A 27,372-nucleotide genomic window follows, 5' to 3' on the forward strand; every position below is an offset into this window, starting at 1 on the left:
TCGGCTCTGGAACTCTTCTCCTTACTTCCCGAGGACGCCGGGCAGCTCGGCACACCTGCACCTCAGCTTGGTCCTGGGGCTCGGGGAACCTGGGGGACTTGCACCAACTCACCGCCAAGGACACAGTTGCTGATTTTCTGGTTTTCGTTATTAGGGCAGCAGCCACACAGCCGCAGCCAGAGGCAGGCTCACACTCACACTGGGAGGTGCGCCGCTCACAGCCCTCCAGCAAGTGTCACGGTCCCCACGTGACCTCAGGGACTCCAGCAGCAAAACCCGGGGGCTGCTTCTCCTGGCGCTCCCAGCATTCATTAAGACTCAAGATTAAAGACAAAAACAAACCAGGACAAGAATTTTCCGCACAACACTCCATCCGCTGCGAAACCTCCGTGCCGTTTAGCTCCGCACACACCGCGTCCGAGCCGCCCCCCAGGTTCTAAACCAGCAGAGATCATGACCGGTGGGAAGGACTTACAAGACTGAAGACTGCCATCTTATCAGTTCTGCTACCCGGTTCTACGTGGAACCTTCTTTCGTGACTTCCTGGACCCAAAAAGGACCAGTTCAGCGTTTTTGAAACCAGAACATTGTCCTCTCGGTCGGAAGCATGGCTAAGGGGAAGCTTCCCCCTGAACTGTGACAAGGAGGAAGGGAAGAGCTCAGTGGACATAAGAGATGAAGGGAGACCCCCCCGCCCCAGGAGCCCGTGACAGACACGAAGCCCTCCTGCATGCCGGCCAGCCCCTCCCAGCTGCGCCTGTCCAAGTGAACTGGGCTCCTGCGTTCAAGGGCGCTTCCGCGGCAGACTGGAAAGGAGCAGGGCTGGTGGGAGGGGTGTCCTCCAGTAACTGCTGGGACCGGCTCCGGGTACTTCTCTTGCTTTCTCTGGTGGAACCCAGCCTTCCAGAGCTGTCAGGGGCCACCTCGCACTTGTGGCGGTTCAGAAGGACATGGCAGGTGCAGGGCTGGGTCACAGCCAAGGACACACAGCCACGCTGTGGTGCATACACCGCGCCTGTCGTCCCACGCCCTGGTGGCCCAAACACACTGCCTACAATTTTGAGGTTACGATCCCTCCTCGCCGGCTCATTGCTGGTTTAGTTCAGAAAGTCTGGGCTTTCAAAGCAGATCTGGAAGAAAACAGACCTCTGGCTTACAGTAGAAATGTGAACGACTCCCTATTCCCTCTCTGGGGATTCCTTCCTCTCGCACACTTGTCCTCTGATGCTTCTGGAAGCCCGTCTTTCCTTCCGCCTCTCACCCTTGTCCTCAGAGCCTGCACGGCCTCCCAGCTCCATCCCTAAGACTCCGCGGGAGCTCGGAAGCATAGGGTCACACGAGCTCCGCGCCCTCACGTCCAGAGGGACACGCACTGAGTTATCGCTGCACCTAAGACAACAGGTTCACAGTCTGGACACCTAGAAACCTCTTCCTCCGCCGTCTTCAGAGAATTCAGTGCACATACTAAAGCCCCACGTCTTCGTTTAACGCTGGCTACGCCTTTCTGGGGCTGGACTCCCTAAGCGCACACTGAGGAGGAAGACCGTTTGCTGGAGACCAGACGTAGCCACAGTGGGTGGAAGACCTTGTAAGAAGGAGAGACGGAGCCCGGACACTTATTCAGCCAAATCACTCAAGAGAGGACACCTCTGGCAAAGTGAGGTCAGGAAGATCAAGGAGCTGGTGGCCTGCCCGAATGACGTCATCCAGGAGGGGCTCACATGTGCTGCAGGTGCAGAAACACACCTGCTCCACGTCGTGGGGAAAGAGCCCCTGCGCCTCGGGAGAGGCGAGGGCCACCATGGGGGTGCTGGACGGAGCTGAGAACTGGCTGTGGGACGCCCACCCTCCGGGTCCCTCACTCAACTGCTTCCTTCTGGAGCACCGATTTCGTGCCAGTGCCGGGGAACTGACGGCGAGCCTACATTGGCCCGTTCCTGCTCTCCAAGAGCTCCATCTGGAGCGCTCTTAAGAGGTCAGACATCCAAGAGTCCCAGCGATTAGTTTAAAGAGGGCACTCTATTTTGGGAGAAAGTCGAACAGAGCCAGCGCGGACTCAAAACAAAGCACACATCTCCGGCAGCCCCTTGGTTGAAAACTCCTGCCTACTTGTCTGTCCCTGTCCCCACATCCTCGATCCGGGCTGGACTCCTGAGGGCCACGGGGGTGTGAGTCACGAGTTCTTCCTCGGGCTTCTGTGCGACGTGCGCTCCAGCTCGTGGGACCCTCCCTGGCGTCATCCCACCTGCATCTCGGCCCCCAGCGCTCCCAACACGCTTCCTCCCCAGGACGAGGCCTAGAACCGAGGCGGGGGGGGGGGGCGGTAGTTGGGTGGAGACGGGCACGCTCCTCTTATTCCTAAAGAAGTCTTGGGATAGTCTGAAGTCTCAGCATTACTGGGTTCCAAAAGTCAGAAAGGAAATTTTGTCTGATGAATCTGACTTTGTCTCTGAACGTCACGCCCTGACAATTTCACTACACCATTATCAAACTGACTGATACATTCTTTCTTACATTCTTTCTAAGGTTGGGCTTTCAGGGGGCCTCTAGCCGTGTGCAGGCCGTATTTAACAACGGGGCTAGGGCCTCAGACCACAAGGCTCCGTCGTGCGGGGCTCAATTTCGGGTTCAGGGTCCGAATTTGACCCACACCTGCACCTCTGAGCCTTGCGGATCGACTCACGATCTCAAGTTCCAAACAAAAAGCTACATGACTCGATACCCACCCACGTTCCAAACCAAAGCTAGCACGAAGAGACCAACACGGGAGAGAAGGCGGAATTATCTGCTCTCCCAAGCAAGAAACCACCCCTCCCTGGAATTCCTTGGCCTCGAAAATGTAAAGGAGACCCAGAGACACGGGAGACCTTCCTTCCGCACATCCGTTCCCAGCATTCCCTTCGAGGCCCGTGTATCAAAACGGCACCACTGGCAAAGGTAGCGACGTTGCCCTTCAGTAAGCGGTGCTGTGAGTGCGGAAGAGAAGAAGCGATGTGTATGAGGGAGCGATTCGATTGTGGACGCACTCAAACAGCCACCTCGGAGCACAAGGGGAGTGAGCATGAAATGAAAGGCTCATGCAGGTCTATGAGCGAAACAAAAACAGAAACCCAGGAACCAGCCCCCCACACCCCCGCCCAGCCTACCCCGGGCCCCTCCCGGCCACCCTGCAGCCCCCCCGCCCCCCTCCCCGCGAGCTCCTCCTGGGGGCTTATGTGCTTGGAAGACCTACAGGCTTTGTACATTCACCTGGTGGCTCATGAAGACCAGAAACACTGTCATAGAAAGAAGCTCTCTGAATATTCTGAATCTCTACAGCAGAGACACAGCAAAACAGGACAGAAGAGCAGATACACAAACACGTCGGTTAGTGTGAGAGACAGTGGACATCACAAGTCAGCTCTGCAGTCGGGCTGCGACCCTCGCGAGTCGGGGGGCAGAGCCCGTGCGACATTACCGCGCAGAGAACTGCGCACGCTTGGACACACGTCCTGACTGAGTCATCTTACGCGGACTCAGAAGAGCCCTCCCCACAGCACGTGTGAGCATGGGTTCGAATCCATGCTCTGTGATCTCCCGCCCCCTGAAAACCCAGGAGGAAATTTAAGGGTGCTCAGGTGCTCCTGGCGTTGTCCTTCATAAAATTATCTCGCAAGTAGCACATCAGGACGAGACTGAGCAAGCTGGGGCACTCTAGTGCATACGTTAGTGGCTTTTACTGTCCAAATTCACACTGCTGTCCACTCGGGCGTCCAATAAAAATTGTGGCAATGTAATTTACTTCAAGTAGAAATTAGAAACAAAAATACATTATATGTTAATTGGAAAAAAAACCCAAAACCATGAAAGAAATAATACATTATACGTTAATTTAAAAAAAAAAAGGAAAAAAAGAAATTAGTAACAGGTAACTAACTTTAAGGAAAATAAAATTCAAATTCTGTTGCAACAAAATGTTAAAAAAACTGTAAACCATCAGGTGACACTTGAATGATTATACCCTTTACCCATGAACATACCTGAGGAGGCACTTTTACATGAAAATGCAATTGTTAGCTTCCCCTCCCCCAGATAAGCCCCAGGGCGCGTCAAGGAGTCTGTGCAGCTGGTAGAGAAATCCCAGAACATCTTTTAGCAAAAAGTAGGGCACTATGAATCTCTAGGGCAGGGCTGCCACCAAAAATCTTAATGGTCCTGGCTGGGTCTTGAGAGGACTCTGTCAAAACCCTCAGAGTCTGTTTTAACACAAAATGTTTTATACCCTGGGGACTGTGCCTTCGCAGGCAAGTTATATCCACGCAGCCTACTCTCCTGGTCAACCTGTCATTTCCTGCTTCTGCACTGATGTGGCTACAAAGAGCGAAAAATAAAGAGGTGTTCTTCCCGGGTTATTGTCTTTTCCTAAGGCCTGGCCTTATCCCAAGACTGAGCCATGGTGAACTTTCTCCCTAGACCCCTGGCCACACTCTGTGCCTGCCACTGACTCTCCAAACACAATACACGGTCCCGCAAACCAGGCAGATCGCCCTGGGCCCCCTTCTCCACGATCCTGTCATTCAGACGAGGGAACAGACCACCTAAGCCAACGGGACTTCTGCCCGTGGTAGCAAGCCTGTGGGATTTTCCCAGAGCAGAGGCCAGCATGGCCCAGTCACGCTGGGGGCAGGTACGGACAAAGGGGCCACACTAGCCCCCCAGCGGCTCCCTGTAGCAAGTCCAGGCCATTCAAGCACTACTGTGCGGGGGGTCTGACACACGGGGCTCGGGCCAGCACCGGGGGAGCCTGTGAGGCCGCCGGCTGTTCTGTAAGCGAGTCAGTAATGCAGGGTCTCTGTGGACATGGAAAGCACGGGAAGGCAGGTCAGGGACGCTCCTGATGCGGTCCCACCTGTCAGATAGCTCACCTGGGCTACATGGTGGGCATGGACCCCTGCGGCCCATGCCCACCCCATCTCACCCTCAGAAGGCTGCCAGCCCGCCATGGTCGCGGGCTCCTCTGGTGAGGCATGGCGGCAACGGAGAGGGATTGATTGAAGGAGGAAGGCCGGGAAGGAAGTGGGGGGCCGAGACAGAGGCTTGCCTGTCCTACTGGGGTGTCCTGAGTCTCCCGCTGGGAGGCCAGCTCGGGGGGGACCAGAGGCACATCCCGCATCGCCCCTCAATGGACCACACATGTCACGACCACGGTGAGACGGAGGCCAGATGGCCTCATGCCAATGGGTCAGGGCTTTCCCACAGCATCAATTTTGATGAAGAATTTAAAAAAGCAATCAGAGTGGTTCAACCACATCAAAACCAGCATGTTAGTCCAGGATCTCATCCCTTTGGTAATAATGACCCTTTTTTCCTCCAGTACCTGCTTCTGCTCTCACGCACAACGAAGAGAGAATCCACTTTTCAGGCTTCCTCTGTCCCCTGCTCCATGGGCATTTCTTCCACACCCACGGCCTCTCTCTCAGCCACCTCGCACTTGGCCCCCCACTTCTAGGCCCTTTGCCCCGACCCAGCCCACCGACCGCTGCCTGTCCACCTTCCGCGCTGCCCAGGGCACCGGCATGGCTCACACACCTGCTGCGGCGTGACTAGCAGGCGGGCCTCTCCAGCCTGGCCGGACCCCCTAGCTCCCAACCCGCACTGGGCTCCCCGCCGCCACCCTGGGCTCACTCATCCTGTGGCTCGGGCCCTCCCTCCGAGCCATCCTCACTTCGGAAAAGGCTCCCCGCTTTGCAGCAGCTCGTTCATGGACGCCTGCTCCCCCTTGGCCACGTGTGTTCCCAAGTCCACGCCGGGACCCCGCCTGGCACCTGGGACGTGCTCGGTCAACGCCAGGCTTCGCGACTCAACAAACCGTCATCCTTCAAGGACCGGGCGACTAACTCCGCGTCCACGACCAACTGCCTCAGCTCCCCGGGCCAGAGGGCCACCCTTCCTCTAATGCACATCTCTGAAGGCTCATTCCGCCCCACCGTGGGGCACCCGTCCCAGCCACTGCGGGACTCAACAGCTCGTGCGCATTTTCTTTCCTGTGCTCCAAGGTCTGACTGGAGCACCAGGTGGAAGGGAGGGCCCAGGGCTCCACGAGTGGCACGGTGCCTGCCAGGGTTGTGGTGAAGGGGACCTGTCCCTCGCATGCTCCCCCCTCACACTGTCTGGCACTGTGGGCCCCGTGCCAACCGGTGCTGAGTGGTCTTGTCCACTCTGGTTCACATCTCACATCCCCATGCCACCGCTTCCTAGTGATGGGCTCGGGGGCCCTCATGTATCCAGCTGCCACCAGCTGCTCTGCCCAGAGCTCAGGCAGCCCCCTCAACTGCCCGGCTCAGCATGCTGACAGGGGACATGCGGCATCTGGTTGGAGACTCTTGTCCGAAGGCACAAAGATTACCTAGCCTTCCCCCGAGTCCCTCCTTCTAGGGTCTCAGCGGACCATCCTTCCTAGGACCCCCATGTGCTGTGCCATCTCCCCTGCCGGCCCAGCAGGTGCGCACGACCGCTCTTGACTCGGGCAGCCCTTTGCCCTCCTCACGTTCTCAGCACTCCCTCTGCTCTATCCTTCTGCCTCCACAGCCCTCACCCCTTCTCTTTTCCCTTCCTGGGCTTCTTTCTACCTCTGAGGAGATGACTAGGTCACAAGGTCCCACAGATGCTACGGGAAAAGCAGAAGTGAGTCAGGCTCCCAAAGAGCCCTGGCCCGGGATGGACGCAGGGGCAGATTCAGGGCTGAGAGCCCGGGTGGCCTGAGGCCACGCGAAGGGGACACGACCAGGATGACGCTGCAGCGAGCGCAAACCCCAGGAGGCACGGCCTCCCGCTGTGTGTGGACTCCTGGCTGTTGTTCTTCTGGTCCTAGCAAACCTTCCAGTCTGTGACCAAACGGCCAGACCGTGCAGCTGAGGCTCGTGTAAAGGAAACCACTACGGGGGCTGGTGGAAAGAAGAGCTCATCTCTGCGCGGGGTTCTCGAATTTATTCAGTGGCCGCTCCATGTGCGAGCAGAGGGCCTGCCCGGGGCAGACGCGGCTCAGCTGAGCCACACAGCAAGCTGTGGAGGGGCTTCTCTGGCCCCGTGTCTGGCAGCCCAGGAGCGCAGCCCAGCCGGGCCCTAGATGGTCCCTAGAACGGTCCCCACCTCCCGCAGCGTCTGACCGAGAAGGCAGGGTCGGGGGATCCAGGTGGGGTACCAGGTGGGGACTGGGTCTAGCGGCAGCCCTGCTCTAGGGAGAGCCAGTTTTCCAGTAAAGTCTGCGGACACAGATCTACGTGGACGAACCACCTAGAAGCCGTAACCGGCAAAGCTCCCGGGCAGGCGTCACTGCAGATGGGGGCGCGTCCTTACCGTCCTTCCAAAGCTCCGCCACGAATCTGTCCGACGACTGGTGCAGGAGGGTGGCCACGTTGTCGTTCAGCGGGTCCATGTTCTTCATCAGCCACTCGTCCGCCTTGTAGTCCACCTGGCGGGCGGCGGGCACACACACAAACGCACACAGGGAACGCTTTCAGCCTTCCGCCAGAACGCTCGCGGGCCCGCCGGCCGGCCGGGCGACGCTGGGGACATGTGCCGGGCACGCGCACGGCACGGCGGGCTTGCGCACGGCACGCTCACGGCACGGAGGCCTCGCACACGCACACGGCAGGGCGGGATTGTGCACGCGCACGCACGCATCTCCGCACGGCCGTCCCCAGCCTCTGGGACACGGCAGGATCTGCCGGCGCGGCCCGTACCTTGCCCGCGTAGTGTATGATGCAGAAGTCCGCTTTGTCCTTCAGCTGCCGCGGCTTCTGGAACTTGGAGTGGGAGCCTTGCTCCTGAACCAGCTTCTCCACGAAGGTTTTGTCCGTGGCCTTCGGGAACCAGCACTCTTCATCCAGAAGGGCCAGCACGCCGGGGGGGTTCGCCTGGTGACGAGAGGCAGCCACTGAAGCAAGGGCCAGGAGCTGGGGCCACAGAGCGGGACGCTGACAGCATTCAGGGGCTGGCCGGGGACAGGACCCTAAAACCTCTACCAGAACAAAGTGTGGTTGCTGGCGGGGGGGGCGCATGAGAAAGGGGAATTTTTTAAAATGAAAGAAAACCAGAATAAATGCACCCCTCAACTGGGTGGAATGCTTCCAACACCTTACACCCTAAGTGATGGCAGTTCCTGTTTAAGAGACCATAAAATAAGACGCGTCCCCTCATGCTTGGCCAACAGTGGAACCACAATCCAGGAGAGAATATGAAAGTTGGGGGGAGGATCCATCAGCTGATCGTCCGGATTTATTCTGGCTGACACTTGCGAGCCAGGCTGTTTAGTTTTGTGGGGCTGGGTCCCTGCAGAAAGTCCCAGAAAGCATGGGAGAAAGTGGACCTGTGCCACAGGGGGTGGGGAGGGCCCGACGTCCCTGTCCGGGAGGACCAGGATGTGTGAGCAGGTGGCAGACTTGAGAGCACGTGGACACTGGTGAATTGGGCCTAGGCCACTGGACCGCAGGGCCCGCGAGTTACCGCTCGATACAGAAAAAGGGCGCAGAGCCAGTGCCGGGACTTCCCTTTTGGAGGCAAGTCGGGGACGCGTGACAGCGACACAAACAGTTAAATTGTCACGGACTAGGTCACTGCATCTGGGTCAGCCCTCACAGTCACCCCATAAGTACGGCCAGTCGGTGGGACAAGCCTCCGGGTGCGCCTATGAAACCGGCCGTCTTCTTGAGCTCATGCGGCCTTGGCGTCCACTAGGGAAAGGCCAGCTCTATACAAACGTTGCTTAACACTCCTGATGGTCAGGAGTCACCAGGACCATCAGCCGGAAGGCCATGGCGCACTGCACACCAGCAGGCAGAAGCTGCGGGGGTGGGGGTGGGGGTGGGGTCCCTGCGATGAGCCACCAGCAGCCAACTGCTCGAGGGCTCCTCCACCTACAACCCACGGGCTTAGAGCAGCTTAAAGAGCGATGATCAGAGGTGGGCAGGACTAGGTGCCCGCCAAGCCGCCGAGATTAGAGAGGTAGGTCACTCAATGGGCCCCGCTCACCGGACTCTGAAGATCCGTACTCACACTAATGAGGGCTCATCCGTCTTTCTAGCACGGTTCTTACATTTTAATACCTTCCAATGAAAATATTCTTAAGTTCTGAAATAGGATCCCGAATGTAATTTAACCTTTTCTAAACGGCTCGGTGACAGCATCATTATGAACGTCCCCAGTTGGGTCTTTGCATTTTTGCTACTTCATCCTTCAGTGTCAGCTGTGTTACCGTGTCTCCTTTCGCTGGGAATTTCTACAGAGCTGGAAGTCTGGGACAAGGTGTCTATCTGAGGCTGCAGGCTGTATGGGGGTGTGGGGGACAGGTCTGTAAGTGCCTTGTTGAGCTTCCCTTCCTGACCTCCAGGAAATAGAGCCAAGTCGTTAATATTTGCTTGGGATCATAAGTGAATAAGTTCTACGTGGTCCGATGTATTTCTTTCTTTTTTTTTTTTTAAAGGTTTTATTTGAGAGAGAGAAACAGAGGGAGAGGGAGAAGCAGGCTCCCCACTGAGCAGGGAGCCTGATGCAGGACTCAATCCCAGAACCCTGGGATCATGACCTGTAGCTGAAGGCAGGTGCTTAGTGACTGAGTCCCCCAGGCTCCTCAGTCCTATGTATTTTTGCGTTAACACTAAACCAAAGGGGAAAGAATGCCTGATGCTTGCTAAGACTGCTGTAAAAAGTACACCTGCCCAGGGGCACCTGCCCAGTGAAGTGTCTGCCTTTGGCTCAGGTCATACCTCAGGGTCCCGGGATTGAGTCCTGAGTCGGGCTCCCTGCTCAATGGGGAGTCTGCTTCTCCCTCCCCCTCTGCTGCCCCCCTGCTCTCTCTCTCTCAACTTAAAAAAACAAAAACAAAAAACATGTGCCCAAAAAACCCCCAAAACTTCAAATTAGGGAAAAAAAAAAAAAAGAAAGAAAAAACCAAAACACTGCCAAAATAAGAACAGCTTTATGCTCCCAAGGATAGTGATGTGAAAAATGAGTCTGGATGCCATGTCCTGCTCCTGGCCAAGGGCGGCGGCCTGTGTAGCCCTGGCAGGTGGGTGTAGTGGGGGTAGGGGGGCTGAGCAGGGAGGGGTCGGGGAGGGTGCCTCGCCAGCGGTCTACAAGCAGCAGGCTCCCACACACAAGGGCTGAAGGAGGGCCTGCCTGGCTGCCTGCTTGCTTTTTAAATAGCTCTTTTTATTAAAGTATCACCTTCCTACATCATTTACGTTAAAAAACTGTCTTAAGACTGATTTGGCCGGGGCGGGGGCTAGGGGCTGGCTCTGTCGGCAGAGAAAGTGACTCTTAATCTCGGGGTTGTGGGTTCGAGCCCCACGCTGGGCGTGGAGCCTACTTAAGACAAGACCACTTGGGGGATGAGCGGCGGCAGTGCCCGGAAGCCCCGCGCGGGGCCGCGGCCTTACGGGTCTCTCGATGAGGTCGATGCAGGGCTGTAGGTCGAGGCCGAAGTCGATGAAGCTCCACTCGATGCCCTCGCGCTGGTACTCCTCCTGCTCCAGCACGAACATGGTGTGGTTGAACAGCTGCTGCAGCTTCTCGTTGGTGTAGTTGATGCACAGCTGCTCGAACGAGTTCAGCTGCGGGTGGCCACCGGGCAGGGCGAGAACGGGACCCGTCAGCCTCCGGGGAACCCGCAGGTCGCCCGCCACGCACTCAGTCACGGCACCCACCCCGCGCGATTGGCAGTCCCCGCCCAGGCCGGGGACATCAGCGACACGTGCCGGGGACATCAGCGACACGTGCCGGGGACGTCAGCGACACAAGCCGAGGAGGGAAACCGAAGGCCCTGAGCTCGGGGCGCGATGCGCGTGACCTACGCGTACGACAGCCCTGTGCCTGCTGCTGAATGGTTCGGGACAGAAGCAAAGGAAGAATCGAGGAAAGAAGAGGGAAAAGGGAGGAAAAGCAAGAGGCCGCGTGGGGCATGCAGCCCTCATCAGGGAGCAGGGAGACCGTGGCGCGCTTCCTGTCCCCTTTCTCCTCAGCCACAGGCTCTGCGGCCGCTGCAGGAAAGTCCTCTTGGCCTCAGGGGTGGCTGCTGAGATCCTACTCAGGCCCCACACGAGCCCTCTGCACGTGGGAGGCTCCAGGCTGCCTCTCCACGCGTTCCCTTCCCTTAGCAGTGTCCCTGCTGGGTGGTGACAGTGGATGACCACACTCAGGGCGGTGAGCCTGGAGACGTGTACATACATCGCCATTTCTCCATTCAGCCTGCTGTGTTCACTGTACTTCCGCACAAACGATGCTAGGGTGCTGCCCTCAGCCCGAGCAGCTTCCCCGTGCGACAGACGCTGCTGTTTCCTCCTGTCAACTCTGCCCACTTCTCTACTAGGCTGCTGATGGGGTGGAGGGCTGGAATGGGGAAAGGTGGAGGGGTGGAGGGCTGGAGAGGTGGGAGGGTGCAGGGGAGGAGGGGTGCAGGGGTAGAGGGGTGGAGAGGCAGAAGGGTGGAGGGGTGGGAGGGTGCAGGGGAGAAGGGGTGCAGGGGTAGAGGGGTGGAGAGGCAGAAGGGTGGAAGGCTGGAGGGCTGGAGGGGTCTAACTTTCACAAGCAATCACCTTACGTATTAGAAGTTCTCAACCTTCGTTCCCTCCTCCACGCTGTCCCCGCGTAGCAGGTGCCCATGAATAACGTCTTTCATTAGAAAAAGGGATCTTCAGTTAGGGAACGTGTAATCCATCTCCGAGGAACGGATTTAGAGTCTGCGAAAGCTGTTCCAACCCTCCCTCCTCGGGGTGCTCTCCTGTTTCCCAATGAGGTTGTGCTTGGAGGGCGGACAGTCTGCGAACAGCAGCGTGGTCTGGGGACAGAGGCCGGCCCGCTGGGGCCGACTCACGCGGAGGCGCGTGCATCGAGGATGGGAAATCTGACCGCCCGGTTTGGCCCGGGCAGTTCTGTGGCATGGCACTTCGTCAAAAAGGACGTTTCTACTTCTTTCCCATGGAGCCGCCAACGGCATTTTTCTATCATCCATTCCCACGGTAGTAACGCACGGCACAGAAGGACAGACGGACGAAGAGCTGTGTTGAGAGGTCTCACGTCGCCTGCTTCTCCAGACCCTTCCAGAGAGGTCTGTGCACCCACATGTGTGCGTGTCACCTTGACTTTAAATTTGTCACTGCGTCTTGATGTCTTTCCACAGATCGGTACTTTGCTGTATGGAGATGCTGGGATTCAGTGACTCAGTTTCCGAACGGTGGACATTGAGGCCTTTTCCGTTCTCTCCCCAGGACAAAGAACGCTTGCTAAATAATCCTGCATTTCTAGCTTTTTTATATTTTTCTACTGTCTATTCATAGGTCAAAACTGCCCTTTTTCAAGTCCTGCAGTTTTACCGTGTTTTCTATCTTTTTAATATCCTTTTCATTTTCTAGAATTTTACTATTATTTTTCATTAATTCATTTGTCAAAAATGCCCATCCACGAGTTTTGAACACATATTGAGAGATAAGGTGGAGGAAATTCACACCTTTATGGTGCAGGCTTTTCCCATCCGAGAACAAGGCATGATTTCCCGTTTGTTCTTCTGTTTCTCACGGGAGCACTGGGAGGGCGCCTTCTGCTAAACTGTGCCTATTTCTTCTTAGATGGGTTCTTCAGAATCTCATGTTTTTGTTGCAGTCGGCACTGGGGATCTTTTCTTTCATTGTATCTCCGGACTGTTTGTATAGGGGAAAGCGACAGATTTTTTTTTTTTTTTTTTAATGTGACATGTAGCGGGCCACCGTCCACGATTTCTCAAGTTGGTTTTTTTTTTTTTTTTTTTTTTTTTTAAACAGATCAGTCCCTATCCGTGCAGTCTCTCCCGGTGGCAGCTCAGCGGGTAAGACTGCTTGGACCGCTAACATTCAGATCTCATTGGGAGAGACCAAGCATTTTAAAGTTCCTTTTCAAGCAAGACAGCTCACCACCCAGTCGCGGCCAAGAGGCAACACGGATCCCCAAAGTGTGCGATTTAGTATTTGTACCTGAGCATCCAAGAGACACATTTTTAGGAGATCAAAACTACTGTCCTTCTTGCAAAACTATCACAGACGTGGGTCTCCACACCCGGGAGGGACGGATGCCGAGTGTGTGGACGAACCCAGTCAGAGCGACAGTGAGACAGACAGACAGCACCGTCAGACGCTGTGGCCGGATCTCTGGGACATAGAGCACGATCGTTCCGCGGTTCCTCGTCCATTTCTGTTCCTCCTCGTCCCTCCCGGCAGCTGTGGTCTGAGCCACGCTGGCTTTCTAGCAGTATCTAACACTTGGCGATTCTCTCTCCTACAAGACCACTGGGCTCACTCTCATCATACTGGGGGCTTCTCCTCCTCCAAGGGTCCTCCCCTGTTAACTGCCGAGACCCCTCCCGGGACTCTGCTTCTCAAGCAGCGCCCCCTCTCCCTCCGCCCCCCAGTTCTTCCTCACAGCACCCCTGCTGACTCGACTAGAAAGGCGGGGACTGCACCAAGGTCACAGGGTCGGGCATGAACACAGACTCAAAGAGGAACAGATAGGACAGCAGGGGGTGGGGAGGAAAGAGCGAGAGAGACGGAGAGACTGAGAGACATACCTCAAATATCTCGAATCCAGCGATATCCAGGATTCCGATGAAGGACGCACCCTGACGCTTGGTCCTATCCAGAGCTTTGTTGATCCGGTGAACAAGCCAGCGGAAGAGCCGCTCATATGTCGCTTTTGCCAAGGCCTCTACCGCAAAATCCGCCTATGATTAGACGACACCGACCTTTAATTCTGGAAGCGATCTCAACAACGCAGTACCAGGGTCACCTGGAGTTTCACAGGCTCCCCAAGCCCAAGAGCATTTGCTACCGAATTCCGTGTCACTTTCCCGTAGCACCGGGGGTTTCAGTACAATGAAACTGGCGATAACCGGTTTTGGGGATGGGTGAAGGTGCCCGGGAATAAAGAAAGCCCTCCCGAGGCCCATGGGGGTCTGCGCAGCATATCGGCCCCCATCTGAAAGAAGCCGGCCACGAAAGAGGTGCATCTGACCCCCAAAATCTTGGAACTGGGCCACTCGCACAGGGGCCGGGGAGCCGCACACCCCCACTACGGCCGGGCCCCCGAGGCGGACGACCGGTTTCCCCGGGGGAACCCAAAGGCGACATTTCACATTTGCTTTTTAAACAGTCCCTTAAAAATGTTTCTGAAAAAGAGGAAAGGGTACGAGAGCAGGACAATACACGGCACCAAGGAACACCCGCGATCAGGAAGGTCTCCAGGCAACAGTGCGTCGTTCAGACAGACGCCTGCCCACAGCGGGAGCTCACCTGCTCCTTGGTCTGGGCTTTCTGCACGTAGTCTCGGCCGACCTTGATCCGGGGCGTGAGGATGGCCCGGGTAAACTCCATCACGTTCATCCCAAGCAGATGGCAGAGCTTCTGTGCAACTAGGGCGTGACAAGTCTCCTAAGTACGAAACCTTCACCTGGGCCTAGTCACGACCTGCTCAGTAAGAAGCCTTATCTGGACACAGGCTGAGCAAGGCTTTGGGAAGGACAAGGTTCGGGTCTGCGTCCTTTCCAGGGAATCCCACTCAGTCGGAGACAGGCCGCAGATCCTTACTCTGGGCCATTTAACTAAGTCCCAGAGTCTCGGAACCCACGGAGGATGCCCAGGCTTAAGACTCTTTAACATGTCAAAGCTGGAAGATCTCATTGTAAAATCTAGATTTCCTTGAAAAATATCAGTATTTGGCAACACGGGGCCTCTCCTCCCGGCAAGGGAACAACAGGCCAGAACTTGTACCTACAGTCCCGTTCAGATGAGCTGCGTGGGGTCTGCGGCATATGCTGTCCTGGCCCCAGTCCCCTACATCCCCCCCGTCCCCCACCCAGGGCTGGGACAGCATGTCTGCTGCCACCCCGGCTCGTCCCTCACTCAGGGACTCACTCGGTGGACGCTCCACTCCAGACGGCTCCGAGGAGCGTTGCATGAGCTCCTTCCCACGCACACCGCCTGCGCGCCCGGAGGACAGCACGACGAACCACACGACACGGCGTCACCACAGCAGCACAACAGAAACAAAACCCGCACTGGTCTGCGTACCTGTATTTTCCGGCATGGACGCTTGATCCGTATTCCGCTCCTTTTTGAAAGAAATATTTCCAAACTGTAGCACCGAAGACACTACTTTAAGCATTGCTTTATATGGACGTGAAAAGAAAAAAACAAAAATTATTGCTTCAAAATGTAGCAGAGACATACCCTCATTTATCTTGTGCTAAAAATCAGCTACACAGAACTTTTCGGCAACATGGGTCCCGTAGGGAATTTGTAGGAACTGGGCGGTTCCTGTGATTCGCTTGGTTGTTTTTGGGGCTACGTCCCTCACCCCCCGTGGGTACGTCTCATTGAAGGGGCGGCAGCCTGGCAGGGAAAGTGTACATACACAGAATCTCCTCGTGAGAGAAACCCATGATGTGCATCGCCTCCATGGTCTCCTGGAAGTTATCCTTGTCTTGCTGTCCCGGGATGGGGATGTAGCCGTTCGAGAGGAATCTGTAGTTATTAAACCCTTCGAGGAGCAGATCCGCTGCAAGGAAAGAGAATGGGATGTGGTGTACGTACCCCCCGCCCCAAGGAGCCCGGGGCCAATTGCAGGGTGCAGTGGCTCGTGTCCTCCCCACCAACACACATGCTTCCTGCCGTGCTCTCTTCGTAGACGCATTTCAAAACCACACAGTTGGGTGCCTGGGGGGCGGGGGGCTCAGTTATTAAGCATCTGCCTTTGGCTTAGGTTATGGTCTTGGGGTCCTGGGATTGAGTCCTGCCTTGGGCTCCCTGCTCAGTGGGAAGCCTGCTTCTCCCTCTCCCACTCCCCCTGCTTGTGTTCTCTCTCTCACTGTGTCTCCCTCTGTCAAATAAAATCTTAAAAACAAAATACATAGTTTTCTATCATCTACGTCAGAGAGGGAAAATGAGGGGGTCAGCTAAAAATTGCAACCGGGAGTTTTGGGGACAGTAGTTTACAGGCTCTATGAAATTGGCAGCTGGAAGTGATGGCTGTCCGTCGTCCAGACGTGGAAGGTACAGACCCAGACCACTGGCCTGGCCAGTGCCCCGAAACCCTTTCTCCAAGCCGTCTGTCTGGCATAAATTTGCCTCTGCGAGGGCCACACAACCTGTGTGTACAACAGACTATTCTAACGGCCGCTGCATTGATCACTTGTGTTTTAGGGACCGTGGGTCAGAATGGAACGTTCCCTTTCGAGAAGTGTGTTTCTCGAGAGGCAGGTGTTTCTCAGGGGGGATCGGAACACACGGGCTCCTGAGCCCCATGCTACACGTTCCCACGTGCTCTCCTGCAGACTCTCTGCCAAGCAGACTCTTTGTGGCTCATTTTTTCCCTGCAGGTCTCACTCTCGTTTCTGGGCTGAATGCTTTCGCAGGTGTGTGTGGTTAGCAAGAGCCTGGGCCCTGGGTGACAGATGGAGTATGAGGCCCATGTCTGTTGGGATCCCTGGATAACACACATAATGGTCACATGGAACGAGCCCTGAATTCGAGACTCAGAAGAAATCAGGAAGTTGTACATCCTCCCCTCGCCCTCAAAGACCTCTGATTCAGCAAACTGCTGACCGGGAACTTGGCCCCCACCCGGTCCCAGAGCTTCCAGTCCTCAGGCTTCGAGATAAAATAAACAAAAGTCTACTCTAAGTTCCTTCTAGTACTTGTGGAAGCATACGTAAGTGTTCAGTTGTAAACCTGGGAATAAAAATATTTACTGAACGTAATTTTATTTTTTCTTACTTTTTATGCTTACAATGTTGAAACAGAACTCGAAAAAAATCCTTCGTCTAATTTAAATTTTTTTAATTAGATTTTATTTATTTATTTGACAGAGAGATCACAAGTAGGCAGAGAGGCAGGCAGAGAGAGATGGGGAAGCAGGCTCCCCGCTGAGCAGAGAGCCCAATGTGGGACTTGATCCCAGGACCCTGGGATCATGACCTGAGCCGAAGGCAGAGGCTCTAACCCACTGAGCCACCCAGCCGCCCCCTTCGTCTAATTTAAAGCTTCTAATTTTGAATCTTTATTCATCTGAGAGAGAAAGAGAGAGCACAAGCAAGGGGAGGGGCTGAGGGAGAGGGAGAAGCAGGCTCCCCGCTGAGTAAGGAGCCCGATTCGGGACTTGATCCCAGGACCCCAGGATCATGACCTGAGCCGAAGGCAGACGCTTAACCAACTGAGCCACCCAGGTGCCCCTAAAACTTCTTTTAAAGAAAAGAAAAAAAACATACAGAAGCTAAGGTAACACTGCCCACAGAACTGCCACTTAAAATCGAGTATTTCTCCCATGGCACGGAAGTTCAGTCTCGTTTCCATTCTGGTGTGTGGGATTTCCTCAGCGTTTCCTTCTCTAGTTTGCTTTATTGTAAGAATAGAGCATATAACATGTAAAACACATGTTAACGGGCTGGTTGTCGGAAAGCCTTCTCCTCAACAGTTGGCTACAGGTAGTTAGGCTGTGGGGGAGTCACAAGTTACTCGTGAATTTGTGACGATGGGGGGTGTGGTGCCTCCAGCCCTATACTGACCAAGGGTCGGCCGTACCGTTTCCCGAAAACGTTTGCTCTCTTTCAAAAAAACTTAATATAAAAAACCATATTCCAATAAATAGAAAATAGTGAGAAACTTTGTAACTTACACTTTAGGTGTTCTCCTGCTCCGGACAGTAACTGGTAAAAGATATGAAAAGTACGCTCATCTTTTGCTTGACGAACAGCACGAGATTTTTCCAGAAGGTCTGAGCGAAGACGGTTAAGGATCGAATTTAAGAGGTGGCCAGCCCTCTCTCAGTGTCTACACAAATTTAGGTTGTAAAACATTTTCTTGGATATCTATTAGCCCTCCTGCGATGAACCATTCTGAACGATTAAAACTTGTGAGTGAAAAAGGAAAATGACGCATTTACGTCCCTCGCTCATCTCCGAGGATCGCGGAGGGAGGGAGCTCGAAGGTCAGGGTGCTGCCCGAGCCCCACTCTGCCCCACCGGCCCCTAATCTGGGTTATATTCAAAGAACACAGCACCAAACCAGGAACTCTAAGAAGTTTCTATGAAAGGAAGTCGAGTGGCTGAAAACAGAAAAAGTCTTCCAGCAGTTTATACAATCTCAGGAACAAGGAAACCAAGGCACAAAGGGGATTAAAATAACACAGTGGCAGAGTCAGGAATCAGAGCTCGGTTGGACCCCATAACCCAAGCAATTGACCTTGCGTTCCCTGAGAGCCCCTCTTGGAAAGCCACATGCTGGGGGGTAGGCCCTTGACAGCCACAGTGTTGCTTGGACTTTCCAAACACCAGAGACAAACCTGACCCAATCAGCTACTGGCCTGCTCTTGCTGTTTCTCTAGAGCCGGCTGGGAGCAACCCCACCCGGGGTTCCCACTCGGCACCTGCTCACCCCCAGCCCGCTCCTGCCAACCAGACCACGGCACACCTGCCTGGGCACCCGGGGCACGGATCTGAGACTTCACCAAGTGAATTAATTCTGTATACGCCATACAGCTATAGATTTTCAATTAGATCAACCCAAACACAGCCTCCACATTTGGCGGAACATATGTTCGCGCGAATGCATTAGCAGACCGATGCGAAGAAACTCCAGATCCATCTCCGTCATTTTGCAAGCGATTTTACTGTTTTCAGGCTCTGAGTGTATTCAGAGACGTAAGCCACAATTCTTTGAATTAATGGGAAAATGTTGATCTCTCCCTTATCTGAGGGATTGAAACATTGTATGTCTATCATGGGATCTCTGATACTTGCCAGGAGGAGCAGAGAACTGTTGCCTGGATCCTTCCTAACTGGCATATCATCATTCAGAATCATCTGTATTATCGCTTTACTCAAATTAATTCTATACTGAGTTACCACTCCTGAAGGCCGCTCTAGGCCTGTGACATTTCCTCGGATGATTCTACATAGTTGACATTTGTTTCTTCTCTGCTTTTCTCCTGAACACTCAAACGACTTAACAGTGAACACTCATGAGGCTTATTTTGGGGGGCACATGCCCATCCCACGGATACCAGGAGCAGATGCTCAAAAGGGGCCACCCCAACACCCAGTGGAAGAGTGGTTCTGTAGGATGGCATGCACCGGAGTGCACCGTGGCAACATTTCCTGGTTCACAAGCAGGCAGTCCTCAGCTCAGCGGCTCTCTCCATGGTCCCGGCCACGTGAACAGGGCAGGACCCAGTGTTCAAACAACCACCACCAGCAAAATAACACCTGGGAGTTAACACTGAGTACCTGACTGAGTCACGACCTCTTCAGGCTTCCGTCCAATCATCTGGGTGACCGGAGGGACATCACAGGGGCTCGACCCAAGGCTGGCCAGAGAGGGCATCACTCCTGAGTTTGGAGGATGCTGTTACGAAAAGGATACACGTTTCAATGTTGGCCCCAACGATGTACCCAGTGACATCAAAGTTGATCCGAATAAACTTGCCCTGAAAAGAAACCACAACAATTAAAAATAAGTAAGGACACAGAGGATATAAACAAACAAAGTGACAAACCACTGTGCGCTGCCAAGTATCCCTGAGTTGCTTACAAAAATGGGTCATAAATATCATCCCAAAAAGAAAGGGAAGGAAAATTTCCCCAAATTTCTGTAAATTTCCCCAAAGCAGCAACAGGACGGGTTACCTTCCTGGGCTATAATATAATAAAAAGGAGACCCTAATCATTTTGAACTTAGAAAAAAATTCTACATAATCTGAGATAAGATTTCACATCATTGAAGGAACACTGTAACCGGCCCTATCATGACAGCCTTGAAAAAAACCAGAATAATGTAATTTCCTAGGAAAATGGAAATCTATTCAAGAAAAAAAAAAAAAAGAGAAAACTTGAATAGATCATAATCATTAAAAATGAAATATAATTACTTTTTCTAAAATGATGGATTGGTCTGATGAAACAGTTTTGCAAATTCCTAAGAAAAATTTAATGGCCTGACTATATATAACTCTTCTACAGAAACAGAAAATAGTGATTATTTCACTGTTGATTTCATAAAGTTATCGTAATCCTGAACACCAAAACCAGTAAAGTGATCATAAAAATGAGAAAGCAAATAAATACAAGTATCTCATGAATTAAATGTTTTGCAAAACCACAAACCTGACAATGGTGACAAATGGTTTATTTGCTGCCCTCTACGCTTGCTTGTTACAGGAATGGTCAAGGGACTGAAGGGCTTTCCTTGGGCAATTGGACAAGCTGATTCAAAGATTTACAGGGAAACGGAAAGGACCTAAAAAAGTCATAGCGATGTTGAGAAAGAGGAGCAGAGCCTCAAGGACTCACACCACTGGATTTCAAAAAGCTGTAAGTTCATTAGGACAGGTTGGTTGGTATGTGGTAGGTCCATATAGAGATATGGATCAGAGGATCAGAAGGGAGTCCAGAAACAGACCACGCACACACGGTCAATTGACCTCCAACAAAAGGTCCCAAGATAATTTAACAGAAAAAGGACTAAGCTTTTCACAAAACGGTGCCTGAAAAATACACAAAATGAAATCGAAAGAACCTAGACCCTTCCTCACACCATATAAAAAAGTTAACTCTTCAGAATTTTAGCCCTAGAAGCAGGAGCTAAAACCAGAAAACTTGCAAAGAAAACAGGAGAGAATCTTTATAATCTTAAAGTAGAAAAAAAAAAACTTCTTAGAAAGAATGCAAAGAGATGAACATTTAGAGTTTATCAACTAGAATCTGATAAAGTGGATTTCATGAGAACCTCAAGCTTCTGTTTTCAGAAGACACCGTGAAGAAAACAAACAGGGAAACCACGGACTAGCAGAGAATATCTGCAAAGTACCACCTGGTAAAAGACTTGTTCCCAGAACATATAAAAAAAACTCTTACAATTCAAGAACAAGACAAGCCAAGAAAAACACTGGGTAAAATATCCAAAGAGATTATTTCATCAAAGATGACAGGTAAACAGTCAGTCGTACAGGAAAGGATGCTCGGTGCCAAGAATTATTAGAGAAATGCAGAATGAAATGAGCATAAAGAGACACTAGTACATACCCCGCCAAAAAGGGCAACATTTTGAAGAAAGACCAGCAATGAGAAGGAACAGCTAGAACTCTCCCACAACCCCGGTAAGAAGACAAAATGGCACAGCCACTTTGGAAAAGTCTGCAGGTTTCGTGTAAGTGAACCGTACATTACCATATGTGCCAGCGATCTCCCTCCTGGGGAGTCACCCAAGAGAAGCAAAAGCACGTGTCCACATCGAGACTTGCACGCGAATGTCCAAAGCCGCTTTATTCGCGATGGCTCTCCACGGGCAACAACCCAAAATGCCCACCGGGTGGTGAACGGATGAAGAAACTGCAGTACTGAGTGATATAAAGGGACCAGAGAAACACCCACCAACGTGGATGGGTCCAAAAAACCCACAATGTTGTATGAAAGGAACGTATTCTGGGATTCCATTTACCGGACGTCCTAAAGAAAACAGACCACACAGCCAAAAGTGATCAGGGGTTCCCAGGGCTGGGGTAGGCAGAGGGACCGGACGACATGAAGGTGAAAGGAAGGTTCCTGGAGTGAAGGAGATAGTCTCCCTGGGCCGCTGGGCTGGCTTCAGTACAAAACACATGTCTAACCTCTTCTAACTGTACACTTAAAAGGGTGAATTTTACTGGATGCAAGATTTAACTCAGCCTAATTTTTATAAATAAGGATCTCTTAGGATCCCTTGGATAAACACCAATAAAAAAATATAATTAAACATCATTCCTCCTATTTCCTATGAACAGATTACACACGTGGGCCTACACTCTCTGCTGAGTGTCCAGTCCGTCCCCCCCAGCCTCTTACACACTATGCCCCTTCGTATCCTACTTTGCTGCATTAATATGTGCTTTAAGTACAAAAACGGAGCCGTCAGTATTGGGATGCCACCACAAATTCTGGACAGTATGGGCCAAGTAATGCTGCGGTAACGTTGACTTTTGAAACTAAAAACAAAGGGAGAATTCATTAAAATCAATACCTGATTACATTTTTTTGTTCAAGATGATGAGCGTTTGTGAAGAACTCACCCAATTTTCCAATTTTGAAAACTGCAGACCGAGCTAGGAAAACCGGGTGCAACGAGAAGGGAAGGGGGGAGGTACCCTACCTCATGTGACCTGAAAGCCTCACTTTACATGAATCCTATGACCATAGCCTTGAGAGAGGCTGACCTAATGCCCCCTGCTCCCAATGGAAGCAGACTCAGGAGGTCATGCTCTTTCAACACCTGAAGGATGCCAAGGCAGGGCACCTGTAGAGGGCCAGCAAGGGCCACGGGGACACAGAGGAAGGCTTGGACGAGTGTCACTTGAGCTGAGGGACCTGACAGCTTATGAGCCAGCTGCCAGCTGAATGGTAACTAAAGGGAAGTTCTGTGCTCGTTTTCTTTAAGCTCCTGGAAACAGAACCACTGTGAGCGACAGGAGACCGTGACACATCACAGTGGGATTTGCCCTCTTGGCCACAAGAGAAACCACACTGTGATTTTCGAGAGACAGAATCTTCTGGCTGGCGGCGACCCCAAGTGGCCCCTGTCGGCCCCTCTGGCGGCAGCTGTTGCCCAAAATGAGAAACCCATTCTGGGAGCAACGAGCTGGCTTTCACCCAAGGGCAGGTGGTGGGTGTGTGTCTCCAAACTGCTCCAGAAGCTTCTATCATGAGCAAAGCAGGTTGAGGGAAGGGGTCTCGTTCCTTAGAGAATGGATGTGAGGATTGCTGGGGTGACACGGACGGACTGGAAGTACACGGACACCCCGAGGCTGGTGTGAACAAGGCGCTAAGACTCTAGAAAGGCCCAGAGGCCACGGGGTGTGTCGGGAAGGCTGCCTCGAGCTCCAGGTGAAATGGCCGCGTGCCTGTTTCCCGCTGGAGGCCACACTTGATCTCTGATACGGTCACAGCTGCCCCCACAAGTCTTCAGTGAGGGGGGGGGGCTTACGGGACTGAGCGGGGACTGTGTTCGACTTTCTTACAAAACTGTTCCGAGGGCCTGCTTGCTAACGAAGGCTGGCGAGGACACAGGAGCGTGACCGAGCTCTCCTGACGCAAAAGTGCACGACACTGGGGACCGCCCGAGTGACTCCACTTGGAGGGAAAATGCAGACTGGCCAAATGCAGAGAGGGACTCACTGGCGGAAGATGGGCCAGCCCCTGCCGGTCAGAAACCATAGCCCCTGCTTTCAGGGTTTCAGGACAAGAGCGTCACTTGACGTAAATCTCCCATCTGGAACGCGTGTGGCTTCCCCAGAAACACAACAGGCCTAACCGGGAACGGCTCTTTCCTGAGGGTAAAGCTCTCCTCGGAGTCCCCTCTAACACGAACCAGACGCCCGCATCTCTGAAAGAAAAGCTTTTTCAGGAAATGATTTGTCTCTACGAGATCAAAGGAATGGCAGCCAATGGATCCGAAAGCCTGCAGAGTTGACGGTTTCAAATACTTTCACTGCAAGCCCGTGTCCTATACAAAATGACTCCACCAGCTCTGCTGTACATGCCGCGTGCTTCTCGGTGGCACTTTTCCCTCCCAGCCTGACGCGGGACGCCACTCCAGGCCCCAAACCCTCTGTTCCCTGAGGGTCTGGCCCACGCAGGATGCCCCGAGCTCAACCGCACACTGAAGTTAAGACCCGGATGAAGGTGGGCTCCACCAGAAAGAGTGGAGGGAACCACGCGGTAACATAAATATGCGCCTACTGTATACTTACATGTGTGAGGCACAGTGCCAGGGACTAAGGATCCAGAGAGCAGGGAGATGGGCCCCACTGTGAGAGGCATCACACGCCAGCAGGACAGGGTAGAGCTCACCCACAGACTGTGAGGAAAGGCAAGAGGACGCCGTGCACAGAGCGACAGAGAAATGAACTCAGATGGGGTTTTAGACCCACTGGGTATTGAGGAGAGAGAGGAGGAGAACTGTGGACAGATCTGAAAGGCGTTCTAGAAGCGTGGCCGACAGGATTCGCTCCAGTCTGGACACAGGCCACAAGGACAGGCTGAGGCCAGGAGGATTCCTAGCTATTTTATTCCTCTGGGTTTCTGTGGCTTTATTTCATCTCACGCGAGTGCAACTGGGTGACCTGCTAGGACCACGTCCTGACAGAACCTGCTAGGACCACGTCCTGACAGAAGATGGAAGGAACAGATTTTTGAATGGAAAAGGTCCCACTGGAACGTGCGAAATCTGAGAGCTCCATTAAGACATCCAAATGGAAAGAACGTGAGAACCATAGTGCCTGGCAAAGGACAGGAGCTCAGTAGTTAACTGAAGGGCCTAAGAGCAAAATCTAAATTCTAGAAGATGTGACAGAAAGATGAGCCCACACCAGCTACCCTCAAATGCCCGAGAAGCAAAGTGTTGGCCATACCCACTGGGACTTGCCAAAGGGATGCCGCAGCCAACTGAGTTCCTGTCCCCCGGCATAACCGATTACCTCACCATTTTTTATGGAACCACTAAAACCAACTACTTGCTGTGGTTTTGTGCAGTTAATGCCTCAGGATGGGTTAGTAGCTAGCTACTGCTATCTCTTTAAAAAAAATCCTATATAGCGAGGCGCCTGGGTGGCTCAGTGGGTTAAAGCCTCTGTCTGCGGCTCAGGTCATGATCCCGAGGTCCTGGGATCGAGCCCCACATCAGGCTCTCTGCTCAGCAGGGAGCCTGCTTCCTCCTCTCTCTCTGCCTGCCTCTCTGCCTACTTTTGATCTCTATCAGATAAATAAATAGAATCTTTAAAAAAATCCTATATAACGATATAAAGACTTGAAGTTGACATAAAGTTGACTTTCTAAGAGCCCACAATGACACCTTTGTTTCTCCCGTTAACAACTAGCTCTGTGAGAACACTGCCTCAGTGAAAAATCTTTTCTTAAAGAAGATTGACTTTTAACAGATTAGACTGAGTATAGCTGAGACTGTAATCCAGGAGCACAAGTGCTGTGGGAGGGGGTAACCAGCCGAAACTGGGTTTATCGAGGATCTAGATTAGATGGGAGTGCCTCGCCAGAGTTGATCCTGCTAGAAAACTAAGAAATTAAAAAGAAAAAAAGAAAACTAAGAAATTCTTCCTGCCAGTGGGACATAAAATAGGTTCCTACTAGAATTACTTCCATCAACCTTGGGCATAGGATGTGTAAATAATAACCTTGAATGAGACTCGTGGATAGTAATTACTTTGCAAATAAATTCCAAAAAGTGATGACCCTGATTTAGACTCCAATTGAAAGAAACAAGTTGGACCGGGGTTTCTCAACCTCGACAGAAATGACATTTTGGGCTAGATAATTCTTGGTCATGGGGCCTGTCCTGTCCACTGTTGGATGCTGAGCAACTCCAGCCTCTACCCACTAGATCCCAGAGGCGTACCACTACCGTCACCCGAACCGAACCAAAAATGTCTCCAGACACTATCAAATGTCCCCCAAGGGTCTCCCACTGAGAGCCACAGATCCACAGTAATGCAAATTACAGCTCACAGCCTACCTCTGTCAATATGGAAATCTCTCTAATGACCTGTGGTAGCCAACTTCCAAGATGGCGCCAGTAATCCCCAACATCTGGTGCTGCCGTCCGAGTGCATTTGTGCAGTCCCCTCCCACCATGTATCAGGGCTGGTCTGTGTGACCAGTAAAATCCATCAAAGGCCTGGTATGTGGCTTCCAAGGTCGTAAAGAACACTGTGCAGCTTCTGTCTTGCTTTCTTAGACCACCTGCTCTGGGGGAACTCCAGCTGCCATGTCAGGAGCGGGATTCCCTCCAGGGAGGCCTTTGAGGTGAGGAACCAAGGCTTCCTGCCAAAAGCCGCCTGAGTCAGCTCAGAAGATCCTCCCGCCTCATCAAGCCTTCTGAGAACTGTAGCCCAGCCAATACCACCTTAGTGACACCTCCATGAGGGGCCCCAAGTCAGAACCACCATCTTGCAGACACACTGAGGTGATACAGGTTTCAAGTCACTGGGCCGAGGGCAACTTGTTACATGGCAACAGGGAACCAACACGGAATTACTCGTCCATCTGTCCCAAACAGGACATTGCCGGCAGGTAGGTGGATCCCGACTACTCAGTAACAGACTCGCAACATTCTTTACCAAAGGGCTGGCTGCAGTTTATCTTTGACGGGCAAAGAGAAGACTGTCACAGAATGCTTTCTCCTGAATTTCAAGAGTGGCTCAAGGCAGGGGAGGTCAGAATAGACCGGTAACTTGATTTATGTGGTAAAATAAAACATTTTCCACTCAGAATCCTTATAAATCCTCATAGAGATTCACATGCCAAAGCTGGTAGCTCGCTGTATCTTCAATCCCATGACGAGGCCACCAAACACAAGGCTTTCAGGGGCAAGAATTTAGGATTTAAATGTGGCTCAGGCTCAGTGCTGATGATCCAGGAGATAAAAACTCTACCAATGACGCATGGTGTCCCAGATCTTTTATGAATCCCAAAGTCACAGCCACGCTTCCTGCCGACACAGGTATATTTGTCATCTCACTCTGTACGCAAAAAGCTAAAATCATTACCTAACGAACTTGGGTTGAATGAATCTTCAAAATTTATCTTACTCATGCGATATTCCAAACAAACAGATCCCTATTTTGTGCCTAACTTGGGAGAGCCTCTTGTACTTAAAATTATCTCTGAGGGTGTCATGGGCTGAGTCACGTCCCGCCCCAAATTCTTATTCGAAGTCCTAAGCCCCAGTGCTTCAGAACAGGACTATATTTGGAGACATGGTCTTTAGAAAGCTAATTAAGTTAAAACGAGGTCACTAGGGCCCTAGTCCCACATGACTGGTGTCCTTACAAGAAGAGAACAGGACACAGGCACACGCAGAGGGAGGCCTGTGTGGTCATCTACAAGCCAAGGAAAGAGACCACAGAGAAAACCAACCTGGCTGCTACCTCAGTCATGGACTTCCAGCCTTCAAGACTAAGAAAATCAAGTTCTACGGTTCAGGGCCCCCACTCTGGGGTGCTCTTTATGGCAGTCCTGGCAGGCTCAGACAGAGGGTTATGTGGCTACCTGTGGGTTCGCTGGGTCCTCTGTGAGCCCGTATCTGGTAGCTTCCACTAATCACCCATTCTGTGCTGCCAGAAAGTCAACGTGAACACCATGACTTTACAATCTCAGAGTTAAACCGAATGTCCCAATGGTACTAGATTCTCCCCAAACTACCCATCAAGGAGTCATCAGAATAGAAGTCTCTGGACTTCTACAAATACTTCTAATATCAGGAAGGATGAAAAACAGAGAATTAACTCTCAACGATTTAAGTAGAAATAACTGAAATTGAAGACCCTCTCCGATCTCAC

At 52.5% G+C, this 27,372-nt stretch overlaps 1 protein-coding gene across 2 annotated transcripts in view; it reads right to left on the reverse strand.

Moving 5' to 3' along the window:
* The window catches only part of LOC111161080 (myosin heavy chain 10), a 118,419-nt gene that overhangs the window by 41,728 nt on the left and 49,319 nt on the right, over positions 1–27,372 (reverse strand). The window contains exons 8-17 of one of the 2 annotated variants that reach the window (XM_022524562.1): positions 19,416–19,479; positions 17,671–17,769; positions 15,412–15,555; positions 15,069–15,164; positions 14,292–14,410; positions 13,571–13,723; positions 10,416–10,589; positions 7,722–7,895; positions 7,336–7,450; positions 3,250–3,312 (exon numbers count right to left, since the gene is read on the reverse strand). In XM_022524562.1, the coding sequence (XP_022380270.1) occupies positions 3,250–3,312; positions 7,336–7,450; positions 7,722–7,895; positions 10,416–10,589; positions 13,571–13,723; positions 14,292–14,410; positions 15,069–15,164; positions 15,412–15,555; positions 17,671–17,769; positions 19,416–19,479 (1,201 nt within the window). The remainder of the gene's footprint in view (positions 1–3,249; positions 3,313–7,335; positions 7,451–7,721; positions 7,896–10,415; positions 10,590–13,570; positions 13,724–14,291; positions 14,411–15,068; positions 15,165–15,411; positions 15,556–17,670; positions 17,770–19,415; positions 19,480–27,372) is intronic. The other variant, XM_022524563.1, reaches the window with a different exon arrangement.

This window comes from Enhydra lutris, unplaced genomic scaffold (genome assembly GCF_002288905.1).
Source record: "Enhydra lutris kenyoni isolate GAN:26980312 unplaced genomic scaffold, ASM228890v2 scaffoldscaffold82, whole genome shotgun sequence".
NCBI lineage: Eukaryota > Metazoa > Chordata > Mammalia > Carnivora > Mustelidae > Enhydra > Enhydra lutris.